This window comes from Podarcis bocagei (assembly GCF_964188305.1).
Source record: "Podarcis bocagei genome assembly, chromosome: 13".
Taxonomy (NCBI): Eukaryota; Metazoa; Chordata; class Lepidosauria; order Squamata; family Lacertidae; genus Podarcis; species Podarcis bocagei.
In genome coordinates, this window is record NC_138138.1 from 18,559,690 (window position 1) to 18,581,336 (window position 21,647).

Sequence of the window (21,647 nt, forward strand, 5' to 3'; positions counted from 1 at the left end):
GACTGCACACACTGTGCTTATATCTTCCAGTAGAAAATATCCCCCACTAGGCACCAAACACCAAACTCAGGTCCATCCAACTAAAAGCTATACCAACTCAGCCATCCCCAAACACACCTTTCTCCACCTGCTCAACTCTACACCTTCAGAAACCTGCCCTCTCCCCAACCCCAGCACCTTGGGTGGGTTATCCTTGCTGGATTCTCCAGCAGGCTGTTCTTGTCGCAGGCGGTACTTTCCGGCAGGCAGTTCAATCCAGTTGCAGCCAACAACATCCCGGTCCACCATGAACCTAAGTTGGGAGAGAAATCTTGGGTTTGATGGGAGCTGGGTAGAGAAAGGCTTGGAAAGAAATCACACCTTCCCCCATCTGCCTCAAATATAATGCAGGAGCGGAGAGGAGGGAAAGTAGATGGGAGCGTTAAGGGAACAGAGGCAAACAGGGTGTTTCAGCAGGCGCCTCACACTCAAGACTCTATCCAGGTGTGCTTGTAACTCACTTCTACCTATGTCCCGCACTGCAGGATCACAGTCATTTGTTTCTGATGGGGAAGTAACGGCATCTCTGCAAACATACCTGGATATGTGTGTTAAGACCAAAAACTCACCCAGTCTTCTCACATAATAATAATAATAATAATAATAATAATAATAATAATAATAATAATAACAACAGTAGTAATAATAATTTATTATTTCTAAACACCCCCCCCCAAATCTGGATGGGTTTCCCCAGCCACTCTGGGCGGCTCCCAACAGAATATTAAAAACACAATAAAACATCAAACATTAAAAACTTCCCTAAACAGGGCTGCCTTCAGATGTCTTCTAAAAGTCAGATAGTTGTTTATTTCCTTGACAGCTGGTGGGAGGACGTTCCACAGGGTGAGCGTCACTACTGAGAAGGCCCTCTGCCTGGTTCCCTGTAACCTCACTTCTCTCAGTGAGGGAACCATCAAAAGGCCCTTGGAGCTGGATCTCAGTGTCCGGGCTGAGCGATGAGGGTGAAGATGCTCCTTCAGGTATACTGGTCCAAGGCCATTTAGGGTTTTAAAGTTCAGCACCAACACTTTGAATTGTGCTCGGAAACGTACTGGGAGCCAATGAAGATCTCTCAGGACCGGTGTTATATGGTCTTGGCGGCCACTCCCAGTCACCAGTCTAGCTGCTGCATTCTGGATTTGTTGTAGTTTCCGGGTCACCTTCAAAGGTAGCCCTATGTAGAGCGTGTTCAAGCCTATGCAGTCTGAGCCTCTGCATATGCCACACATTCCCAAGCAACCGTGAGGGCTAGAAACTGCATTCTGCTGAAGCTGTTTAGCTCTGATTGGTTGAACAGAGCAGGGTGAAAAGTGCCAGCTTTCTGAGGAGGGAATATTCAAACATGGGGCTAGACTGTCCTACCTGATTTCAAAGTCAATGTTCGATTCGTAGGCTTGATAGTGGAGCACTCCCAGCGTCCCACAGCGTAGTCCCTGTTCCAGCAACCTCTTGGCTGGTGCAATTAGCCGGGGCAACGCCATAGTAATTTTCAGGAAGGGTGCAAGATGTTGCCCGTGGTAGCCATACATGTCTAAGTGAACAGGGGAAGAGTCTTAAGGCCCTGGGGGAATTCAGACTCCTCAAACCTTAGCCCAAATCGCCATCTCCTCCCGTTCCTGACATCTACAGCTTTCAGATCTGCATCTTACTTCTTCCCTCCAACCCTGCACATCTGGCAGAGACCGCAGGCGCTCCAAGCTGGAAGTTCATAAACATTACAGTTGTAATGTTTCATAAAGCTATTTACAAGCATAAGGACTAGGATCGGTCAACGACTTTAGAACTCTTTTGCTCCTATTATACATACAACACAATCTTGCCTATACAGGCCGGACTCAACCGCTACAAACAGCATAAGGAATTGAGCATGAAAAGGCAACACTGTTCTGGGTGCTAAAAGAGCAAGGCTGCTGTGATGTTAATGCTCAGCAGGCATCCCAAATCTGGATCTAACACAGGGTTCCCCAAACGTGGGTCTCCAGCTGCTTTTGGACTACAATTCCCATCATCTCTGACCATTGGTCCTGCTAGCTAGAGATGATGGGAGTTGTAGTCCAAGACCCAAGTTTGGGCAGCCCTGGTCTAACCCAACCATCTTTCCAGACAAAGGGGGTGCCTACACGCAAACTGTCTTGTGCTCACTTTGCTTGTTGCAGATCTCCACTGCCAGAACAACTTGGGTCAGACCGTCTTTGTTGGATCGCATGTCCCGGATGACAGCCGCATTCAGTTCCCGCTGAAAGTCAGCCAGATGTTCTGCTTGGAATCCTGGGAGAAAAGTTAACAGAAAGAGGAAGGGGAGCAGGAGACTGACTAAGCTGCAGAAGGAAGGAGGGTGGTTTGGGGAGAGCCCCTCCCCCTGTAGTCAAACACTCACCAGCCTGGGCAGGCACATAGAAATAGGGGGCAAAGCCATGGATGTGGCAGCAGATACTGTTGCCGGCTCCAGTGACTCCAAACATCCGCAGGACAGGAACTGGACCCTGGGTGGATCCTGGGAAGCCAGGGAGATGAGCGCCTGCCTCAAGAAGAGAGAGAGGCTGGATCAGTTGCTGAATGTTGATAATGTACGATTAGTATTTAACTATTTAAATTACAATTGTCTTTCCACTAAAAAACATCGCTAGTGAACCATGTAGGATATGAACTGAAAAAATGCTCTTTTAGACCACCTCTAACTTTTTAATATATATTTTAGCAGAATCAGCCCACATTATTTTGGTACATTTTCCATTCCATAACCTTAAGGGCTAGCAACTTAACATTTATTTTCTTTCGAAATGAAAGACTTCACAATACTTTGCACACAGATTTCCAAATATACCTTCCTACAAGCTTGCCATGATACCTTTCCTCATCCCAACAATCAGAAAAATGGGACTACAATTTCTCTGGGGAATTCCAGACTTTATCCACTCTGTCCGGCAAACAGGGCTAAGAATATTATGGGGCTATTGTAGCTATCAAAAGCCCCAGGAAGTATAACACCGTCAGACTTCCCTTTCTGTAGCAGAGAGTTATTGTTCAGTAAGGCAAAGGGAATACCTAGTTCGGCAAACCCCTTCCCAGAAGGAATGGAATCCATTCTGCAGCACCTTCAATACCTTTTCGTCAGCATTTTATTCGCTTATGTACTCACCCACATAATAATCTAGTTCCACTTGCTGGAAACACAGAGCTTCCTCTTTGGGGTTTATTTTGGGAGGCGGTGGTCTCTGCCATTTTGGATTCTGCACCGATGAGAAGAGATTACCTGAAGGAAGAAGAAACTCACATCAATCACGACCACCAATTCTCTTTTGACCAACTACAAATTTGGAGCAGCTAAAGATCTTGCACCTTCCAAGTTCAAACTGCTAGTTGCAGAGAGTAGGAAGAAGAGAGATGGGAAGCACCAAAAATAAAAATAAAAAAGGAAAGGCAAAGTCTCACAGTGGTTTCAATTAAACACAATATGCAATGTGCTCAACATTACTCAGTGCCACATCTAGAAGGCCCATGGTTTCCCACACCTGGTTTATTGCTATAATTCAGCATTTAGCGTTTCTTTTTTTTTATGTGCCATTGAATGCTGAATTACAGCAATAAACCAGGTGGGAAACCATGGGCCTTCTAGATGTGGCTGAACTACACTGGCCCACGGGGCTGATGGGAACCTGTTCAGCAATATCTGGAAGGCCAAAGGCTCCCCATACCACCACCAAACATACATTTTGCTTTGTCGGTCTGCTGCCCAACCTTTCTGACTCATTTGCCTAGGTAGTCTGCTCCATATCTGGTACCCATGTAACTCACCAAAGGGGATGACATCAGGTACCAACTGTGCTTCCTTCACCTCCAGAGCCATCTCAGCCTCTACCTCATCCAAAAAGGCCAGTTCCTCTTCAAACTGTGAGGGGCCATCCTCCTCCCAATCACCTCCTCGTGACTTCTTCCTCTGGGAAAGAGTAGGCTCCCCCACAGAAGCCTTCCGTTTGCTTTCCATATTGGCATTCCTAGAAGAGAGAGAAGTGCCCCACATCAATAGCCAAACCAGTTCTTCATAAATGTCACAGTCTTCCCCAAAGACTTCCACAACTCCTGGTTACACTATGAAAGCAGACAGGGATCTGTCAACCGGGGTAACCCATGTGGTGCCCTCCAGATTTTCTTGGACTACAACTCCCATCAGTCCTAGTCACCATGACCATTGATTAAGGAAGATGGGAGCTGTAGTCCAACAATGCCAGGAGGATTATCCCTGACCTAAACTAGGAGTACTCCAAAGCACCCTTTGCAGCCATTGTTCACATTATACATTGCTAAAGGGTCCAGTACTCTCAAGGAATTGTGCTTCCCTGCCACGACACCCACCCACAAAAGTGTTTTCACCTACTCCCCTGATATGGTGACAACCATAATCTGTACACTTTGCCTATAATGATGCACAGCAAGAATATGTAAATCCTTTCTGCTGCATGCATTCACACTGAAAGACTAAGTTCAAAGGCCAGTGATTATAATTAAGGCCTTACTCATGAAATAAATAAAAACAAAATTATGTTTATTTTACTGAAAGGCAGCCTCAGAGGTTGCAATGAGCAAGCTAAGGGAGACTGTTTAACACTTCCCCTGTCTGTCATTTATCCACTCTTGCCCTCAAATGTTTCCCCACCTGCCAGGTAGAGGCTATTCTGAGCAGATAAACAACAGGAACAGAAATAGTTAAGCAACTCTTCATCTTCCAAATTGATCCTCTGCTCAAAATGACACCTGCAATCAGCTGTTTTTTCAAAAACAACCACCCACCCCAACCTGCAAACATATATGCAAACCTTTAGGAGAATATATATTTTGTGAGTCTGGCTCTGAGTTCTCTTTAAAGCATATAAGGATGGTCATACTGAATCAAAGTAATGGGTCATGAAGATTAGCATTATTTCACCAATGACTGACCAGATGCCCCCAGGGAAATTCACAGGCTGGGTTGACAGAAACAGCCATCACCACCTATAGCTTTGCTCCTTCAAGGCTATCAGAGGTAGCAGACACAACAAAAGCTGCACTGCATGATTTTTACACAATTCTTTTTAAAGCCATTTCCCAGCAGCAATTGATGAACCATTGGGTTTGATCCAGAAGGGAAGCTGTTCAGAGCAAACACAGTACCAGAATCAACCACCAACAAGAGCACTTAAGAACCATAGGCCACCTAAGGTTGTCACCTGCCCACCACTTCCCTGCTTCCCGTGATCAACCCCACCCCAGGGGTACCAGCTTGAATAAAATATATGGGGGGAGGGAGCAAGGTAAGTCCTGCCCCACATACTCAATCACAAGACACACTTTGAAAGGAAATGCCCATTAATGGGGGGAGGGGTGGCCCCCTCAAATATTTCATTGAGGGGGCCAAAAGGACCTTAGGCCCTGGGAGCTGGATCCTATGCCCTACCCCCACATTAACCTGCTGCTCTCTTCTTTCAATGCATCCTGCTCTAGTTTAATGATAATAATAATAATGCGGGAATCTGATTTCTTTCCACAGGGCCTGTAAGAGAGTGTTGTTCTGCCTGGCCTTTGGCTTAGAACAGTTTGATTCCCTCCCCCTCTTTCTTTTTCCTTTCTCCTCCTGTGAAGAGGCTGCATCCTAATGTTTTAATGTTGTATTTTGATCTTGTTTTTTTTCCCAAATTGCATTTTAATCAACTTGTTTTTATTATTGGTTGTTAGCCGCCCTGAACTCGGTCTTGGCTGGGGAGGGCGGGGTATAAATGAAATTTATTGTTGTTATTTATACCCCGAACATCCGGCTGCGTTTCCCCAGCCACTCTAATTTCCTTTTCCACATTCGTTTTCCACACGACCCTTCTCCCAGGAGCACCCACACCTGCGATGCCTTCAGCACCCAGCACCCACCCCACTCCCAGTTGCTTCCAAGAGTCTCCAATAGTCCAAGCGGGCCTGCAGGTGTTGCTGGACCCCCAACTACCGTCAGCCCCAGGCTCCCTGCCTCGGTCTCTGCCCCCAGGGAACCCCTATGGGCTCGCTCACGTCACCCACCCTCTCCCCATACCGGCAGCCCACCCCACCCCCAAACCACTTCAAAACCGCACACTCTCACCTCACTACCGCGACTCCCTCGACCAGTCTCCCGCCAACAAGTTCAGGGGAGGAGCCTGTCACTCCAGCCCCTTGTTGCCATGCCAACCCTCTTCCCATTGGCCACCGCCTCTGTGTTTTCTTCATCCGGGTAGCGGCGGGAATCCAAACTCAGACTTAAGCGAGTGGTCGGATGGAACACGCATGCGTAAGACCTACTACCCTCCGGCCGGCCGCCGCCGCCATGTTTGGAGTGGCAAAGCTCCCGGGCAGCCATACCTAACTGAGCATGCGTAAATGCTGTGGCCGGGTTTCGGCGGGCATAGGACTTGGGCATAGGCGAATACGCATGCGTAGCGTGATTCGCGGCGAGCGCCATAAGGAGTGTGGCTTTAGGTGGGTGGGCTGAAACGGCATGTTGAGAAGGGCGCTTAAGATCTCGCCCTGTTTGTAGAGATTCAGCGTTTAGCCCTCCTGCCCGTTTCAGTTCCTGTCTGGAAATGTTGCTGGCGGCGTGAGCACAGAGCAGGTGCAAGGGTTCAGGGCATCGCCACGTTCACCCAGCCATTCATTGTCACTTAATTACGCTTATATCCTTCCCAGGGATGTAGTGGCGAATTCAGAAGTGCAGGGTCCCTTCATCATTGTCACAGCTACACCCCATTCTAATATTATACAATAACCTTCTAACTGCACAGTAGGAATAAATGTAATGCATTGCAACAGTATATGCAGACCTCCACGCGCTCGATCTTCTATTTTCTGTGTACATATGGGGGCATGTTGGATCAATCCATCAACCTCTGATGAATGATTTAGAAGGATTGGGTCCAGCATCACTTTTGCTACTGGGTGTCCTTGCATAGACAAAACCATCTCAGCCTTCTGCTACTTATTGAAACTTCTCTATCCTGTTTCTGGAACAAATGATTCTCTCTCACACAGAGAGAGAATATCCAACAGGGCAAATGATTTTGAGTGCTCCAATGTCCTTTTTTTCCAAGCGAGTTAAGTTAAGGTTACCAGATTTTTTTTCCAATGCATCCAGGGACACTTCAATTTCAATGGATTTTGTATGGGGACTGATTTGTAAATCCGGGGACTGTCCCCAGGAAACGGGGATGTCTGGTAACCTTAAGTTATGTTTCCTCTAATCGGTGCACTGGACGAACGCAGAGTGGTTAAAAGGCTGAGGGCATGCTGAGTATAAATTGTAGAAAGGTTTTAACAGATTTTCCTGAGCTCAAGGGGTCAAAAGAAAGTAATTTAAAACAACTGTTGTTGAGACATTTCATTCAAAATCAGCTAGACAGAGCCAGACAGAGGATGACAACATTTGGGTGTCCTGCCGCCGCCCCAAACATAAATACTGGCTATTCCCATGCCCCCCAGGACTGACATTCCCCATCCTGGGTTTAGATAAAGCAGCTTCGAGGAAGCTAGTCTTTCCACTTCCTCTCCAGCAGTCTTTCCCCTTTCCTGCTCCCCACTGCCCCCAACTGAGTGGTTAAAATGACAGCACTTAGGTAGGAAGTTGAGCAATTACAAAGCACATTTTGTCTCTTTTCCTGCTTCCCCCACTGCAGTGCTGTAGTAGCATTGTAACTCAGTTGAAAATGTTGAATGAATTGCTTCATATAATGTGGGAGTCGGCAACTTGGCAGCCCTTGGGCTGCATTTGGCCCAGTCTAACTCTCTGCTTCCCACTTGACAGCCCACATTCCTCAACGTACGCACACATCTTTCGCTTTAAGGCTAAGATACAAAAACGCTTGCGTGTGTAAGCACACACGCTCCCTGATTTCCCCCATCAGTTGTGACAGTTTTCATACCAAACCTTCAGCTTTATACACAGTTACTGGGCATAAACAAGACCTTGCACAGATCCCAAGAAGGCGAAATGGAGATGGGGTGTTAGGGAGACCGTGTGGCTCAGCATCTCGTCCAGAAAGCTGGGATCGGGACCCTTTTTTGCACTCATGCAAAGCTGCCCTTCAGAAGCAGGAGCGGTGAAGCACAAGACCAGCGCCAGCAAAGAGCTTGCTGGACAAAAGACACACCCCGTCAATTATAAACAATCATTTTTAATGTCTATACAGTGGTACCTTGATTGTCAAACGTAATCCGTTCCAGGAGTCCATTTGACTCCCGAAACAGTTCAAAAACCAAGGCGCAGCTTCCAATTGGCTGCAGGAGCTTCCTGCACTCAATCAGAAGCCATGGAAGTGGCGTCGGACATTCGGCTTTCAAAAAACATTTGCAAACCGGAACACTCACTTTCAGGTTTGCGGCGTTTGGGAGCCAAAACGTCTGAGTACCAAGGCATTTGACAACCAAAGTATGACTGTATTGGATATGCGGGAGCCTCTCTACACAGCATAGGCATCAACTCCTCGGGGCGAGGCAGTTTTGGGCCCCCGGATATTTTTATGAGAGGGTCGTGCCCCCTCAATATTCAGAGGACATTGCGTCAGGCCCCCCTGACCCTCTGGAGAGTCATGCACCTCTGTTACGCACTACCACAAGAATTGATTATTGGAATGCATTCTGTGGGGGGCAGCCATGGCTCCAGAGATTCCAGCTGGGTAAAAATGCTGCAGCTAGACTGCTGATTGGGGACAGACCATCGCCAGCACATGACTCAAAAGCTTGCATTGGCTGCACAGATGCTACTGGGGGCCAGATTCAAGATTCTTGTGTCAGATTCCATTGCCCTTAAGAACAAGGGCCAACTGATCCTTATATCCCCACCCCATCACCATGGCCTTGGGGGGAAGTCTCTTAGTTGGTTACAGTACCTGTGGCTTGGACCACAGAGCTCATAAGTTCTAGAAGTCCTGTGCTCAGTATTAGGGGCCCACTTCTGTGAAACACCCTCACAGCTGAGATTGGTGTAGACCCCTCCTTGCTGAACTTCCAGTACCTACCAAAAACTTATAAAAATATATTTTAAAAATCCAGCAAGCATTTTAACTCCTTTCTGATTTTATAATTAGATTAAAAAAAAAACAAAAATGAAAAACTTTATTGCATTTGTTGGGCTTGATCTACACCACTTAGAGCAGAGCTTTCCAAACTTTTCACGCTGTTGACACACTTTTTAGACGTGCGTCATTTTGCAACATGTTAATTCAGTTTTACTAGCAACCCGGGAGATTAAACTAACCCCTTATAAGAGATACAGACACATATCATGCGACACACCTAAACACACCGCAACCGACACACTAATGTGTCACGACACACAGTTTGGAAAGTTCTGTCTTAGATACAGTGGAACCTTGGTTCCTGAACGCCTCCATTGTCATACATTTCAGTTCCCGAACGCTGAAAACCCAGAAGGAAATGCTTCTGTTTTCAAACATTTTTCGGAACCCGAACATGCGACGCAGTTTCCGCTGAGTGCAATAAGCTCTTGCAACCAATGGGAAGTCGCGCCTCGGTTTTTGAACGTTTTGGAAGCCGAACGGACTTCCGAAACGGGTTTTGTTCGAGACCCGAGGTACCACTGTATTATTGTAATTAAGCAGTACGATAAATTGCTGGAATAAACAAACGAGGTTCATGACGTGACGTGTTTTGATAAATGGTGTGAATTTTTGTAGACTTGCCTACGCAATACATTTGTGTTTTTTCGTGTAAACCCCCGAATTGTGCAAAAGGTTTTTCTTTTTATTTCCCACTTCAAGTAAAAGCACTTCCTTTTTTCCCCCTTTCTTTTTTGTTTTGTTTTTTGGTGTACTTATGTGAAAAGCTTTACAGTACTCGGAGTGAGGGTGGGGCCTAACTGGTAAGAATTACGTGTAGGAAGGTTATGGGTTCAGATGTACCCTGTTGCTGAGCGATTGCCAGTATGGCGCAGTAACTGCTGGGGAAATTAGATTCCCCTTCCAATCATAAACCTCACAGGGTTGTTGTCAGGATAAAGTGGGGTAGCCCCTATCAATGCATGCCAAACATCACCGAAAGAAGGCTGAAATACAAATGAGGTGTTAACGGAGAAATCTGAGGGCTCCCTTGGATAAAAAACGAGGACACCAGCCAGGAATACCAGAGCAAAACAGCAGCCAGTAGGCTTGATCTTTATTGAAGACTGTTGTGACAGGACTCCCACCTGCCACAAGGTGGAACAAGATGGAAGCCCTAACCAAATAGCACCCTAACTTTTATTAGCTGCTAATCGCCATGTTACACCCCCCAAAAAACTACATCACTCATACATCATGGTTACATCATGAAAGGGGAGGTCTGATGGCAGTAATCTGAGCATCCTGGACCCTGCCCCCTGGTTCTCCTTGCCCTCCACCAAACACCCATCAAGTGTAACAAAAGAGATATTTACATTTCCCTGTTTCCCAGCCAAGTTAGTCACACCGTTTTGTCTTCATCTGGGTTTGTTACTTCTGGAATGGCTACCTGTCTGGCACTCAGGTATCAGGATGCCAGGAATTATCACTCAGGCAGAGGAGCTGCTGAGTAGCTGAGCTCACATGTCTATATGAATTTCTGAAGTTTTCTCAGTGAGCCAGTACATAGATACATTTATCAGTGAATTCTTACATTTGGTATTGTGCAGCAGAGGCCCTTCAAATAGATAGGAAGAAACTGTAATGAAGTGTTTTGTGGGGACAAATCACAAAAGTCAGAAAAGCGATTGTGCTGATTTTGGTAGTGGGCTGCATGTGCATGATATCTGCTGGAGGGGCAACCCCCCCCCCAACCTATACATAAATTCCTGCAACAGAGGTTAAGAGTCATAATATGAAGGATGGTGCATGTGATCAATATTTGTAGCTATTCAGCTTTAAAAATGCCATTAAAAACCACTCAAGCTGGGGCAACCTGTAGCAGGAAACCCCCCCCCCCAATCATTCAGTTTGTACAAACTTCACACACACTCACACACTACATACGCTACGCTTCCGTTATAAATTCATAGAAAATCAACCATACATCGGATTTGCACTGTTCCACTTTTACTTTACTCCATGAAGGAAGGACTACAAAATGGGGAAGGTTTGGTACAGGGCAGCCATAATCCCTTCAGCATACCAGCACATCCACAGGAGCCCTGCCCAGTCGCTATGCCAACCCTGATGGTCTCAGACAGAAGACCATCAACAACACAACGGACTGCATACATGAGTGGATTCAACACGGACTATAACAAAAGAACAGTGATTGGATTCCCCCTCAGGGGGCAGGAAACTGCGACTACCTTTTGTCTTCTGAAAATGACTCATGGGGAGGGGGAGAAGGGAACCAGCCAGGTGACAGGACACTCAGGTTACCACCACAACTCCTCCCTCAACCCCTCCTTTCTGTAATGTATGCATGATGTTTCTGGGGGGTGGTCTTGATCTACAGGGTGGGAATTTCAAAAGTTTTTATAAGGCCTTGCACACCATTTTTCTGTGTCTTTCCCCTCTCCTGCAAGTGAGGGGAGCACCCTGTTGCAACAGTTCAATAAAGGCCAAGCCTACAGGCTGCTGATTTGGCCCAATTTACTCTGGTTGGTGTCTTTACTTTTTGTCCAAGGGAGCCCTCGGATTTTTCCAGTAACAAACCCAGTCAGATGGGCAAATAAAATCATCACCATCATGGTTTCCAGCAAAAAATAAATAAATTCTAGGAACTGTAGTTTGTTAAGGATGCTGAGAGCCCTTAGAAGTCCCCTAACAGAGCTACAATTCCCAGAATTATTTGGATGAAGTCATGATGGTTAAAGCAGTATAAGAGTGTTTTAAATACATTTAGGCAGGCGTATACTCTTTATATTTCTGTTGGACTATTAGCAACTGGGAAGCAAGGGAAATAAGGATGTTAACTCTTAATTCTTCCCTTTTTTCATTTATTTGGAAAGTCTTGTGTGTCTACTTGCATGGAAAATATGGTACTTGTCTTCTGCATATTACATCATTTGTAAAAACAAAACAAAACCCTCTTTTGTCATTATTTACAGGTTTTAATGAAAATAAAGAAGGGGGGAGTGTTTTAAATGTATGGTGTGGAGCTGACCTGATGGTTGTGGGGGAAGCTCATGCTGCAATCCTTTCCCCCAGAGAACTTGGAATAAGTCCTACGCATACTAACCTTTGTGTAAACATTTATCCTGCCAGGCTGTAAATCACCCTCCTTACTTAGTTAACCGAGGAAGGGCAGGACACCCTGGTTATTTAAAAAAAGTAGCTCTGAAAATCCACTTTTCAATTTATTTATGTTTAGAAAGAGGTATAGTTCTGGGGAGTTCTGGGGTTTTTTTTTGTTACAGGGGAAAAGGTTCCCCACAAATATTTAGGCCCTTTGTTCATCCGCCTGCTTAATTTAGGGAATTAACAGGGAACAGATGATGCAATGGGCTGGCTTAAATGGCTTGAAAAGGTGTTAGATAAATTCATGCAGGAGAGGTTAGCAATGGCAAAATGGACCCTCAAGGTGAAGGGGCAGTATATCTCTGAGGACCATTTGCTAAGGAGGGGGCAACTATGGGGTAACTAGCAAGTTTCTTCTTATGCTCTTAATTAATGCAAGTGTTTTTCAGTGGGGAAAACTGGATGGTATCCACTGAATGACATTTACGGGCTGAGACACAGGATGCATTTAAAGCACATGACTTCTCCCAGAGAATCCTGGGAAGGGTTGTTTGTTAAGACTGCTGGGAACTGTAGTCCTCTGAGAGCAAACTACACTTCCCAGGATTCTTTGCTGCCCTGTACTCCTGTGGGAGCAGGGCACAAATCACATGAATACATAAACCATAGCTGTCAACTTTTCCCTTTTCTTATGAGGAATCCTATTCGGAATAAGGGAATTTCCTTTAAAAAAAGGGAAAAGTTGACAGCTATGACATAAACTCATGGGCTACGTGCATTGAATGTGCTTTAAATGTTCCCCAGGCCTTTTTGAATGTCCTACCCATTTTAAAAAGCTTACTCTCTCTGTCTTTCTCCCCTCATTCCTCCAACCCTATCCCACAATAGGCGGTATTCGAGTAGACCTATTGAAATTAATTGACCTAACAGAAAATGTGGGTGGGTGGAAATTATTGCTACATTGTTATAGGCATCACTGCAAGTGACATGTTCTTTTTTACAACGATGTAACGATTTACACAACAATTTTTTGTTGAGTGCGTCATGGTCATTACTTTCAATGGGTCTACTTTGAGTAAAGCTTAGTTGAATCCCATATTATGTGCTACCCTTCCCCAGCAGTCAAGCCCATAGATTATTTGTTTTTCTAAAAGACTGGCTCCCAGCGGAAGTCCCTGTCCTAGATTTCCCTCTTCCATGGTACATAGTGTATGGCGCTATTATCTGATAAAGCAATTATTATTGGATAAATTATTATTTGATAAAGCAATTGTCAGCAAAGCGTCCTTGCCGCAAACGGTGTCCTCACCGCAGGCTTTGTCTGCAGAAGCTCTTAGGTCACATTTACGCAACACATTTAAGCCAGTTTTGAAGCAAGTTAACTGTCACCGTTTCCTCCAACAAACAAACCAAGGAAACTGACGTTTTGGGAAATTTCTAGTTGAGTTCGAAAGGTGTACACCTGACCTTTTTATATAGATCTTACAATTCCCAGGGCTCCTTTTTAAAAAGTTTATATTTATACTTTTCAAATTTACACATTTCATTAATTTTACAGTCATTTTACACTTCAAAGTTTGTCTTTCTCCCCCGCCCCTCTTCCTGCGGTTCCTGAAATTTATTTTTTAATATCCTCTGCATAACCAAATTCATGTAATTTGCTCATTTAATTATCTACTTTAAATATACTGTATACTCTTATGAAACTGCAGGTTATTACAATAATCCTGCCAATGTTTTTATCTGTTTGCAATTTACCTGTAAATATTTGATAAGCCATTTCCGTTCTTTTTAAAAGAAGTTTGTTATCTGGCTTTGGAATTCTGACAGTTACAACCATTTGACAGTCTGGGATGCAGCAAAAGAGCGTTTGCTTTGTGCGCAGAAGAGCACAGTCCCCAGCATTTCCCAGGTAGAATTGAGAGACTCGGGAAACCTGTTAGTTAGTGCAGCCAATACTGAGCTGAATAGACCAATGGTCAGACTCAGCATGAGGCAGCTTCCTGTGTTCCTCTGGTTTGCAGTTGTGGCCCGTAGACCAAGGCCGGGAAGACGAAAGAGGAAGCCTGAAGGGTCCTTTTCCTCAGCCTCCACACCCACTTACGGTATTTGCGCTCTGCTGGCTTTGTTGTGGTTTAGATGTGCATAATTCGTGTAGATTGCGGCATTTGATGGTCAAAGGAGCTTAACACAGTGGAAAATTTCGTTGAATTTTTCCTCCCCATTTTATCCTGGCAACACCTGGTTTTAAAAATCGTGATATATCACCAGCTAAACATTGTAATATACCGATAGATCACGATGTCTGAAATAACGATGGAGCTATGTAGAGACACTGGTTGCCTCCAAGGTTTTCCCCACTTTGTGATTTTTGCATAGCACACAAACACCATTCGCAACACACTGCCAGGTCAAAAAGTTATGAAACCAATATCACGTACAGTGGTACCTCGGGTTAAGTACTTAATTCATTCCAGAGGTCTTAACCTGAAACTGTTCTTAACCTGAAGCACCACTTTAGCTAATGGGGCCTCCTGCTTCTGCCGTGCTGCCAGAGCACGATTTCTGTTCTCATCCTGAAGCAAAGTTGTTAACCTGAAGCACTATTTCTGGGTTAGCGGAGTCTGTAATCTGAAGCGTATGTAACCTGAAGTGTATGTAACCTGAGGTACCACTGTACAGTCATACTTTGGGTTACAGACGCTTCAGGTTGCGTTTTTTCGGGTTACGGACCACCGAAACCTGGAAATACTGGAATGGGTTACTTCCGGGTTTCGGCGGTTGCGCATGCGCAGAAGCGCTAAATTGCGCTTTGCACATGTGCAGAAGCGCCGAATCACAACCTGCACATGCGAAGACATACCACTGTGGCTTACGAACGCTGTGGGTTGTGAACATGCATCCCACACGGATCACGTTCGCAACCCGAGCGTCCATTGTAATGGACTTCGGACAGGTTTTGGATGATAGCTCAATTGGTTAGAGCATAACCAGTGCTTTTTTTCCTGGGGGGTATGTGAGGGTACGCATACCCCTAAACATTTTGTGAATCTAAGTTTGGCCTCACAGAGGGGCAGTACCGGTATTTCAATATGAGTAGGAAAATAAGAGTACCCCTAAACATTTTTTTTTAGAAAAAAAGCACTGAGCACAACATAATGCAAAGGCAAAAACCGCAGGACAATGTGAGTTGGCGAGTGCCTCCGATGGCGCATAAATGAGCAAGATGTTGAAAACACGGGGGGGAAGAATTGGTCTCCATGGAGGCCGTTGATTAGTTTCGGTTAACCTGACAACTGCTATACTCTCTCAGATGGAACAAAGCACTTATAATAAAAGCAGAATTAGCAATATAGAATGCACAAAAGGTTGGCTTGTTGTTGCAGAAGAGGGGGATTAAAATATGGTCAGACAAGAAAGTCCCTCAAATCTGTGTTTGCCAAGAACAACCTCTTCCTTTCGCCTGGCTTTCTGCCCAGTGGGCACCTGTGCTCTGCTTATCTCGCTTGACCTTGTCATCAGACCCACCTGAGATCCCTTGTTAATCTAGTGTAGCTCTTTTATAGCTTGAACGCCTTTGTTCTTGGTGAAATTCACCTTATCAAAAGATCTTGGCTGTTAACATCGCGTTTCCCTTGCTATTGAATTCATTTTTTTAATTACTTTTCTCCCTTGCCAACCAGTTGAGACCAGTCTGGTGATTATAGCGTTTTGAGTTTGGTCATCACAAACAGACAGCCTATTGCCTAATACGGGACCAGTTGATCTCAGGAATCAGCTCTTCTTAGAGGGAGCTTCTCAAAACTTTGCTCCGCTTCAGAGAGACACCCTTATTGTTGCCCCCACCCCCTGACAGAAGTCTGGCCCCAGTTTAATTTAAAATGAAAAAATGGTGGTACTAGATATAAGCTTTGAATACATATTTATTTGCATTGTTTTAAATACTGGGTCCTCTGGGCTCAGACACAAGGAGTTGCCCCTTTTTACTTGTACAGTGGTACCTCGGGTTAAGAACTTAATTCGTTCTGGATGTCTCTTCTTAACCTGAAACTGTTCTTAACCTGAAGCACCACATTAGCTAATGGGGCCGCTGCGCCGCCACTGCACGATTTCTGTTCTCATCCTGAAGCAGAGTTCTTAACCTGAGGTAATATTTCTGGGTTAGCGGAGTCTGTAACCTGAAGCGTATGTAACCCGAGGTACCACTGTATACCACTGAATAAGACTTTACTATGTTGAAATGCATTTGGATATTCAGAAAACATCTGGTTGCTGCAATCAGTATTTTCACATACAGTATTGACATGTGTGAATCTCTTTTACTGTTAATTTTAATTATCTTTAAATATTTTATCTTTTTTACTATTTTGATTTTAATATTTCTTGTAAGCTGCTTAGAGGTTTTATTACAGTCAAGTGGTATATATATATTAAGCAGTTAAATTTAAAACCGTGTTTATGGAATACAATTTTACTTGGCTACGAGTGATCATCAAAGAAAAATAAATAAAATAAAATAAATAGTTTTGTGCAAATCTGTGCAATTATTGCATTTTAGTAACGTGCCGTAGTTATTCTTTTCAGAACATAACTGGTTGGGGCAGGCATTATCTTCAGAATACAATTGTTTTGTGTCACTACATCCATTCCTTGTATTTTGTTCATGTGAAGCTACATTTTATTGTTTGTTAATGTATGCATATTTCACTTGTTGTTTGGCTATAGGATTGTCCTTGTAAAGGGTCTCTCTCAATAAATTTTGACCATCTTGACTTCATTTTTTGCATTTATCAAGTGGTCAGGGAATATATTATCTAGGTTGGGATTGTTTGCATAGTATATACCAGCAAAGCACAGAGTGTTTCTCTGCCCTAGCAGACAAAAACAGTCTTGTACATGCCTGCCTGAGAGTTAGGTCATGTTGAACTCAGCGGGACTTGTTTCTGAGTAGACAGCCACTACAAATCCTCAACAGGTTTGGCAGTTACGTTTAGATTAGAAGTTGTGAAACAGCGGGACTAACTTTTTAAATGGAATGAACCATTCCAAATTTGACAAATGTTAGGCAACGTTTCTGTAAACCAGGAACCTCTGGATTGCCAGATGTTTATCATCTATCTATCTATCTATCTATCTATCTATCTATCTATCATCTATCTATCATCTATCTCTATCTATCTATCATCTATCTATCTATCTATCTATCTATCTATCTATCTATCTATCTATCTATCTATCTCATCTATCTTTTTGGACTCCAATTCCCATCATCCCTGACAACTGGCAATGCTGGCTGAAGCTGATGGGAATTGGAGTTCAGCACCATCTGGAGGACCACAAGCCCCCCACTCCTGCCATAAATACTAAATTAACAATTCACCTGTTCCCTTATATCTCAGGAGCCTCCAGGTCGACATTTTAAAGGAGCATCCCCCCTGTACAGTAAAGCCCGACCTGGAAGGACTGTAAAGGTTTCCAGGTCAGACTTGTACTTTTACTGGTGGATAGCAACAACAGCAGGGGTCAGCAAGCTTTTTCAGCCATGGGCCAGTCCACCATCCCTCAGACCATGTGGTGGGCCGGACTATATTTTGGAAAAAAATAATATTGAACCAATTCCTATGCCCCACAAAGAACCCAGAAATGCATTTTAAATAAAAGCACACACTCTACTCATGTAAAAACACCAGGCAGGCCCCACAAATAACCCAGAGATGCATTTCAAATAAAAGGGCACATTCTACTCATGTTAAAACACGCTGATTCCCAGACTGTCCGCGGGCCGGATTGAGAAGGGGATTGGGCCGGATCCAGCCCCTGGGCCTTAGTTTGCCTACCCCTGAACAACAGTATCTTCTCTGTTTGGTCAAGCATCTTGTGGGCAGCCTGTAGCCCTTCTGAGATTATTGTACTCCAACTCCCATCAGCCCCAGCTGGCTTGGCCAATAGTCAAAGATGATGGCAGTTGTAGTCCAGCAACACCTGAAGAACCACATGTTTCCCCATCCTTGTGGCTCTAGGCTTGTAATTTATGGCTTCCAATTGCTGACTCTCATTTCAACCCTGATGAGATACCAGAAGGGGCAAGTGCACCAGATAGAAGACAGCTGCCGATAGGGCAAACCTTTTCTAGCAAAGCTAGAATAGTTCAACAGACATATTATGCCTGCCAGAAATCAATTCTGGCTCCTGGTCTGTGCTCCACTATGCCCCACTTCATCCCACACCTTTTCCACAGAATCTAGGAAGCCCCAGCCAACCTCATTCAAGGCCATGAAGTGAAATAACAAGCGCAGCAGTTTGGAAAGTCCCAAGTTGCAGAGTTTGGGCAGGGAAGAGGGAGGGATGAGGGGGATCCCCTGCTTTCTTGAATTCCCAGAAAGGGAGAAATTGCTAAGAACGGTAGGAGAGGATTAAAGACATAGGATCAAAACCGAAACATGGGCATTGCATAAAAAAACAAGGGAGAGGAGTGGGCGGCCATTGATTAGGTCTTATCAGAGAATCAGTACAATGCCACAGTGTTTTACTTCCACGAAAACGAATCGAAGTGATTCCAAAGAGATTTTTGGGGAAATGAACAAGGGCACTACTTAATATGGGAAAGGTCAGACCGCTTGGGTTGCTGTTTGTTGCTGTCCGTTCCTGAACCTGCAGCAAGCAGGGTTATTTTAATATTGTAAATAAATTAATGGTATAAAACAGGGTATGGCAACCTCAAGTCGTGAATGTGGCCCTCCAAGCATATCTGGCCCCTGGCACTCTACCCAGAACACCCAATGTGCGACCATGAGGGAAGGAGGCCCCCTGGCCCAAGCCCCCCCCGTTATAAAACAACTCCATCCTTTCCTCTAATATTCAAGTGAATGCGCATTAAAAGACCTGTACAGCTGCATGCACATTATACCTTTTCCCTCAAAGAATTATGGGCACCGTAGTTTACCCGCTCACAGTTTACAATCCTCAGCAACACCCTTTACAAAATACGGTGCCCAGAATTATTTTGAGGAGGAAAATGTGCTTTGACATTATGTATGTAGCCTAACCATTTTTTGTAACAGCCATCGAGAAGAATGTTATGTTCTTTCCCTTTCAGTCCTCCATCTTCAGTAGTTGCATTATTTTACAATTTGTGCCATTTTCTGTTCTCTGGAAATTGCGGGTAATGGCACTGAAGTATACTTTGTCTACTCCAGGGCTTTCTTTTCAGGGAAACCAAATGAGAATACTTTGAAGCAACTTTTAACAGTAGGGGAATTCAATATGCTGTGGTAGTTAAGAGAGTTGTTAGACTAGGGAAATCCAGGTTCAAATCCCCAGCTGACCACAGTGCCAGACCCTCCAAGTGTCCCTATTTTCCAGGGACAGTCCCAGATTTACAGAAGCTGTCCCAGTTTCCGATTTTCCGATCCTGGAATATCCTGTTTTTCCTTAGGACTTCCCTATTTTCATTGGAGAAATGTTAAGAGTAATGTAATGGGTGATGTTGGACCAGCCTAAAACACTTAACAGGGTTGCTGTTAGCATTAAACAGAGGTGGAGGGAGAACTATGAATGTTGCCTTGACCACTTTGGGAAAAAAATACAGGATATAAATGTGGTGAATTAAATGAATACCAACCGAAAAGTCATGAGGAGTTGATATTTTATTAGAAAGACCTGAGAAAAGAACAAGTGATATTTTGGTTGATCCTAATAAAACAGCTGCAAGAAGATCAAACCTATCCATTCTGAAGGAAATTAGCCCTGAGTGCTCACTGGAAGGACAGATCCTGAAGCTGAGGCTCCAATACTTTGGCCACCTCATGAGAAGAGAAGACTCCCTGGAAAAGACCCTGATGTTGGGAAAGATGGAGGGCACAAGGAGAAGGGGACGACAGAGGACGAGATGGTTGGACAGTGTTCTTGAAGCTACCAACATGAGTTTGACCAAACTGCGGGAGGCAGTGGAAGACAGGAGTGCCTGGCGTGCTCTGGTCCATGGGGTCACGAAGAGTCAGACATGACTAAACGACTAAACAACAATAAAACAGCCTTTGCACCCTCATAATGATAATGGACTGCAACACCCATCAGCAAGTTGTAGTTCAAAACTTCTGTATGACCCCAGCTGCAATAATGGCACTGGTAGGCCGCGGGATTTTCATTTCCCTCACAGTGGACCAATGGAGCAGTCCACAGCTTTGCTCCTGTATGCTCCAATGCTGGCTGGATCGACAGACATGGTGTGCATATATGCATGTGCAAGTTGCTTCTTTTCTTTGTCTGAGACATATTTATAACAGGAGGAGTCCTTCCAGACATTTTAAAGCACAACCCAATACACATTGTACTCAGAAGTTAAGCCCTGGTATGTTCGGTGGGGCTTATTCCTTGTACAGCACAGTATGTACTGTATAGGATCCCGGCCTTAGAAGATGGAAAGTAATAGATTGAATGTTTCACTTTCATGCCCCAAGAAGAGAGCAGAAGACCAGAGACCAAAGTTCAAATGGATGAATGCCTTCTCCTCCCCCCATAATATCTGTGCTTTCTTTCCCCTTACAGCTGAAACAATGAGATTCTGCTTGGCTATAGATGTTGTTGGTGAGCTCACAGCTGGCCCGCAAAACTGTGGACTTTCCCTAACTAGGCCCTTGTCCTCTGTTTACCTCTTCCTGGTTAAACAAAGCCCTTTTTCTAACTGACCCCTCCCTCTGCTTCCTCTATCCATCCCTGGACCAGGTCTTCCTCTTCTCATTTTCCTTCTCACACAACTGTGTGTGCCGCACTCACAGTCCGGCTGCAAACACACCATACATTGGAAGCACATTTCCCCTTCCTACCCCACAGAATCCTGGGGAAAACTTGTCGTTTATCCTTTGCTGAGCTATAGTTCCCAGCATCCTTAACAAACTATAGTACTTAGGATTCGGATGGGGTGGGGAGGCATGTGCGTTAAATGTACAGTGGTACCTTGGTTTACGAACTTAATCCATTATGGAAGTCCGTTCTTAAACCGAAACTGTTCTTAAACTGAGGTGCACTTTCCCTACTGAGGCTTCCTACCACCGGTGCCCTTCCACCATTCAGCTTCTGTTCTTAGACCAAGGTAAAGTTCGCAAACCAGGACACTACTTCCTGTTTTGCGGAGTTCGTAAACCGAATAGTTCATAAACAGGGCTGTCCTTAAACCGAGGTACCACTGTATTGCGTATGCAGCTTTTCTCTTGGGCAGGAGCTCCTGGTCAGGGTCTTTTTCTCCTCATTGCCCCATTCACTGTCTTGGCCTTAAACTTTGCATAGTTCTATACAACAACCAGAGCTGGCCAAAGACATTTTACTGCCTGAGGCAGAGGGCAAACTGAGGACTCATCCAAACCTCCCATTGCGCTGCGCTTTCCAATCGTGGGTTGATGCTTTGAAGCTCTGTGGGTGAGCAGATTTTTTTTTGCT

At 44.7% G+C, this 21,647-nt stretch overlaps 2 protein-coding genes across 3 annotated transcripts in view; one reads left to right on the plus strand and one right to left on the minus strand.

The window, feature by feature from the left end:
- POLD1 (DNA polymerase delta 1, catalytic subunit) overlaps positions 1-6,290 on the minus strand; it is a 33,327-nt gene extending 27,037 nt beyond the window's left edge. Inside the window, exons 1-7 of one of the 2 annotated variants that reach the window (XM_081166130.1) lie at positions 6,143-6,290; positions 3,838-4,037; positions 3,182-3,295; positions 2,420-2,560; positions 2,185-2,310; positions 1,405-1,573; positions 178-292 (exon numbers count right to left, since the gene is read on the minus strand). In XM_081166130.1, the coding sequence (XP_081022256.1) occupies positions 178-292; positions 1,405-1,573; positions 2,185-2,310; positions 2,420-2,560; positions 3,182-3,295; positions 3,838-4,037; positions 6,143-6,267 (990 nt within the window). In that variant the 5' untranslated portion in view covers positions 6,268-6,290. Of the gene's footprint in view, positions 1-177; positions 293-1,404; positions 1,574-2,184; positions 2,311-2,419; positions 2,561-3,181; positions 3,296-3,837; positions 4,038-5,937; positions 6,037-6,142 lie in introns of those variants that run through there. The other variant, XM_081166131.1, reaches the window with a different exon arrangement.
- Positions 1-21,647, plus strand: part of RUVBL2 (RuvB like AAA ATPase 2) — a 166,162-nt gene that overhangs the window by 84,097 nt on the left and 60,418 nt on the right. The gene's annotated exons all lie outside the window — the stretch shown is intronic.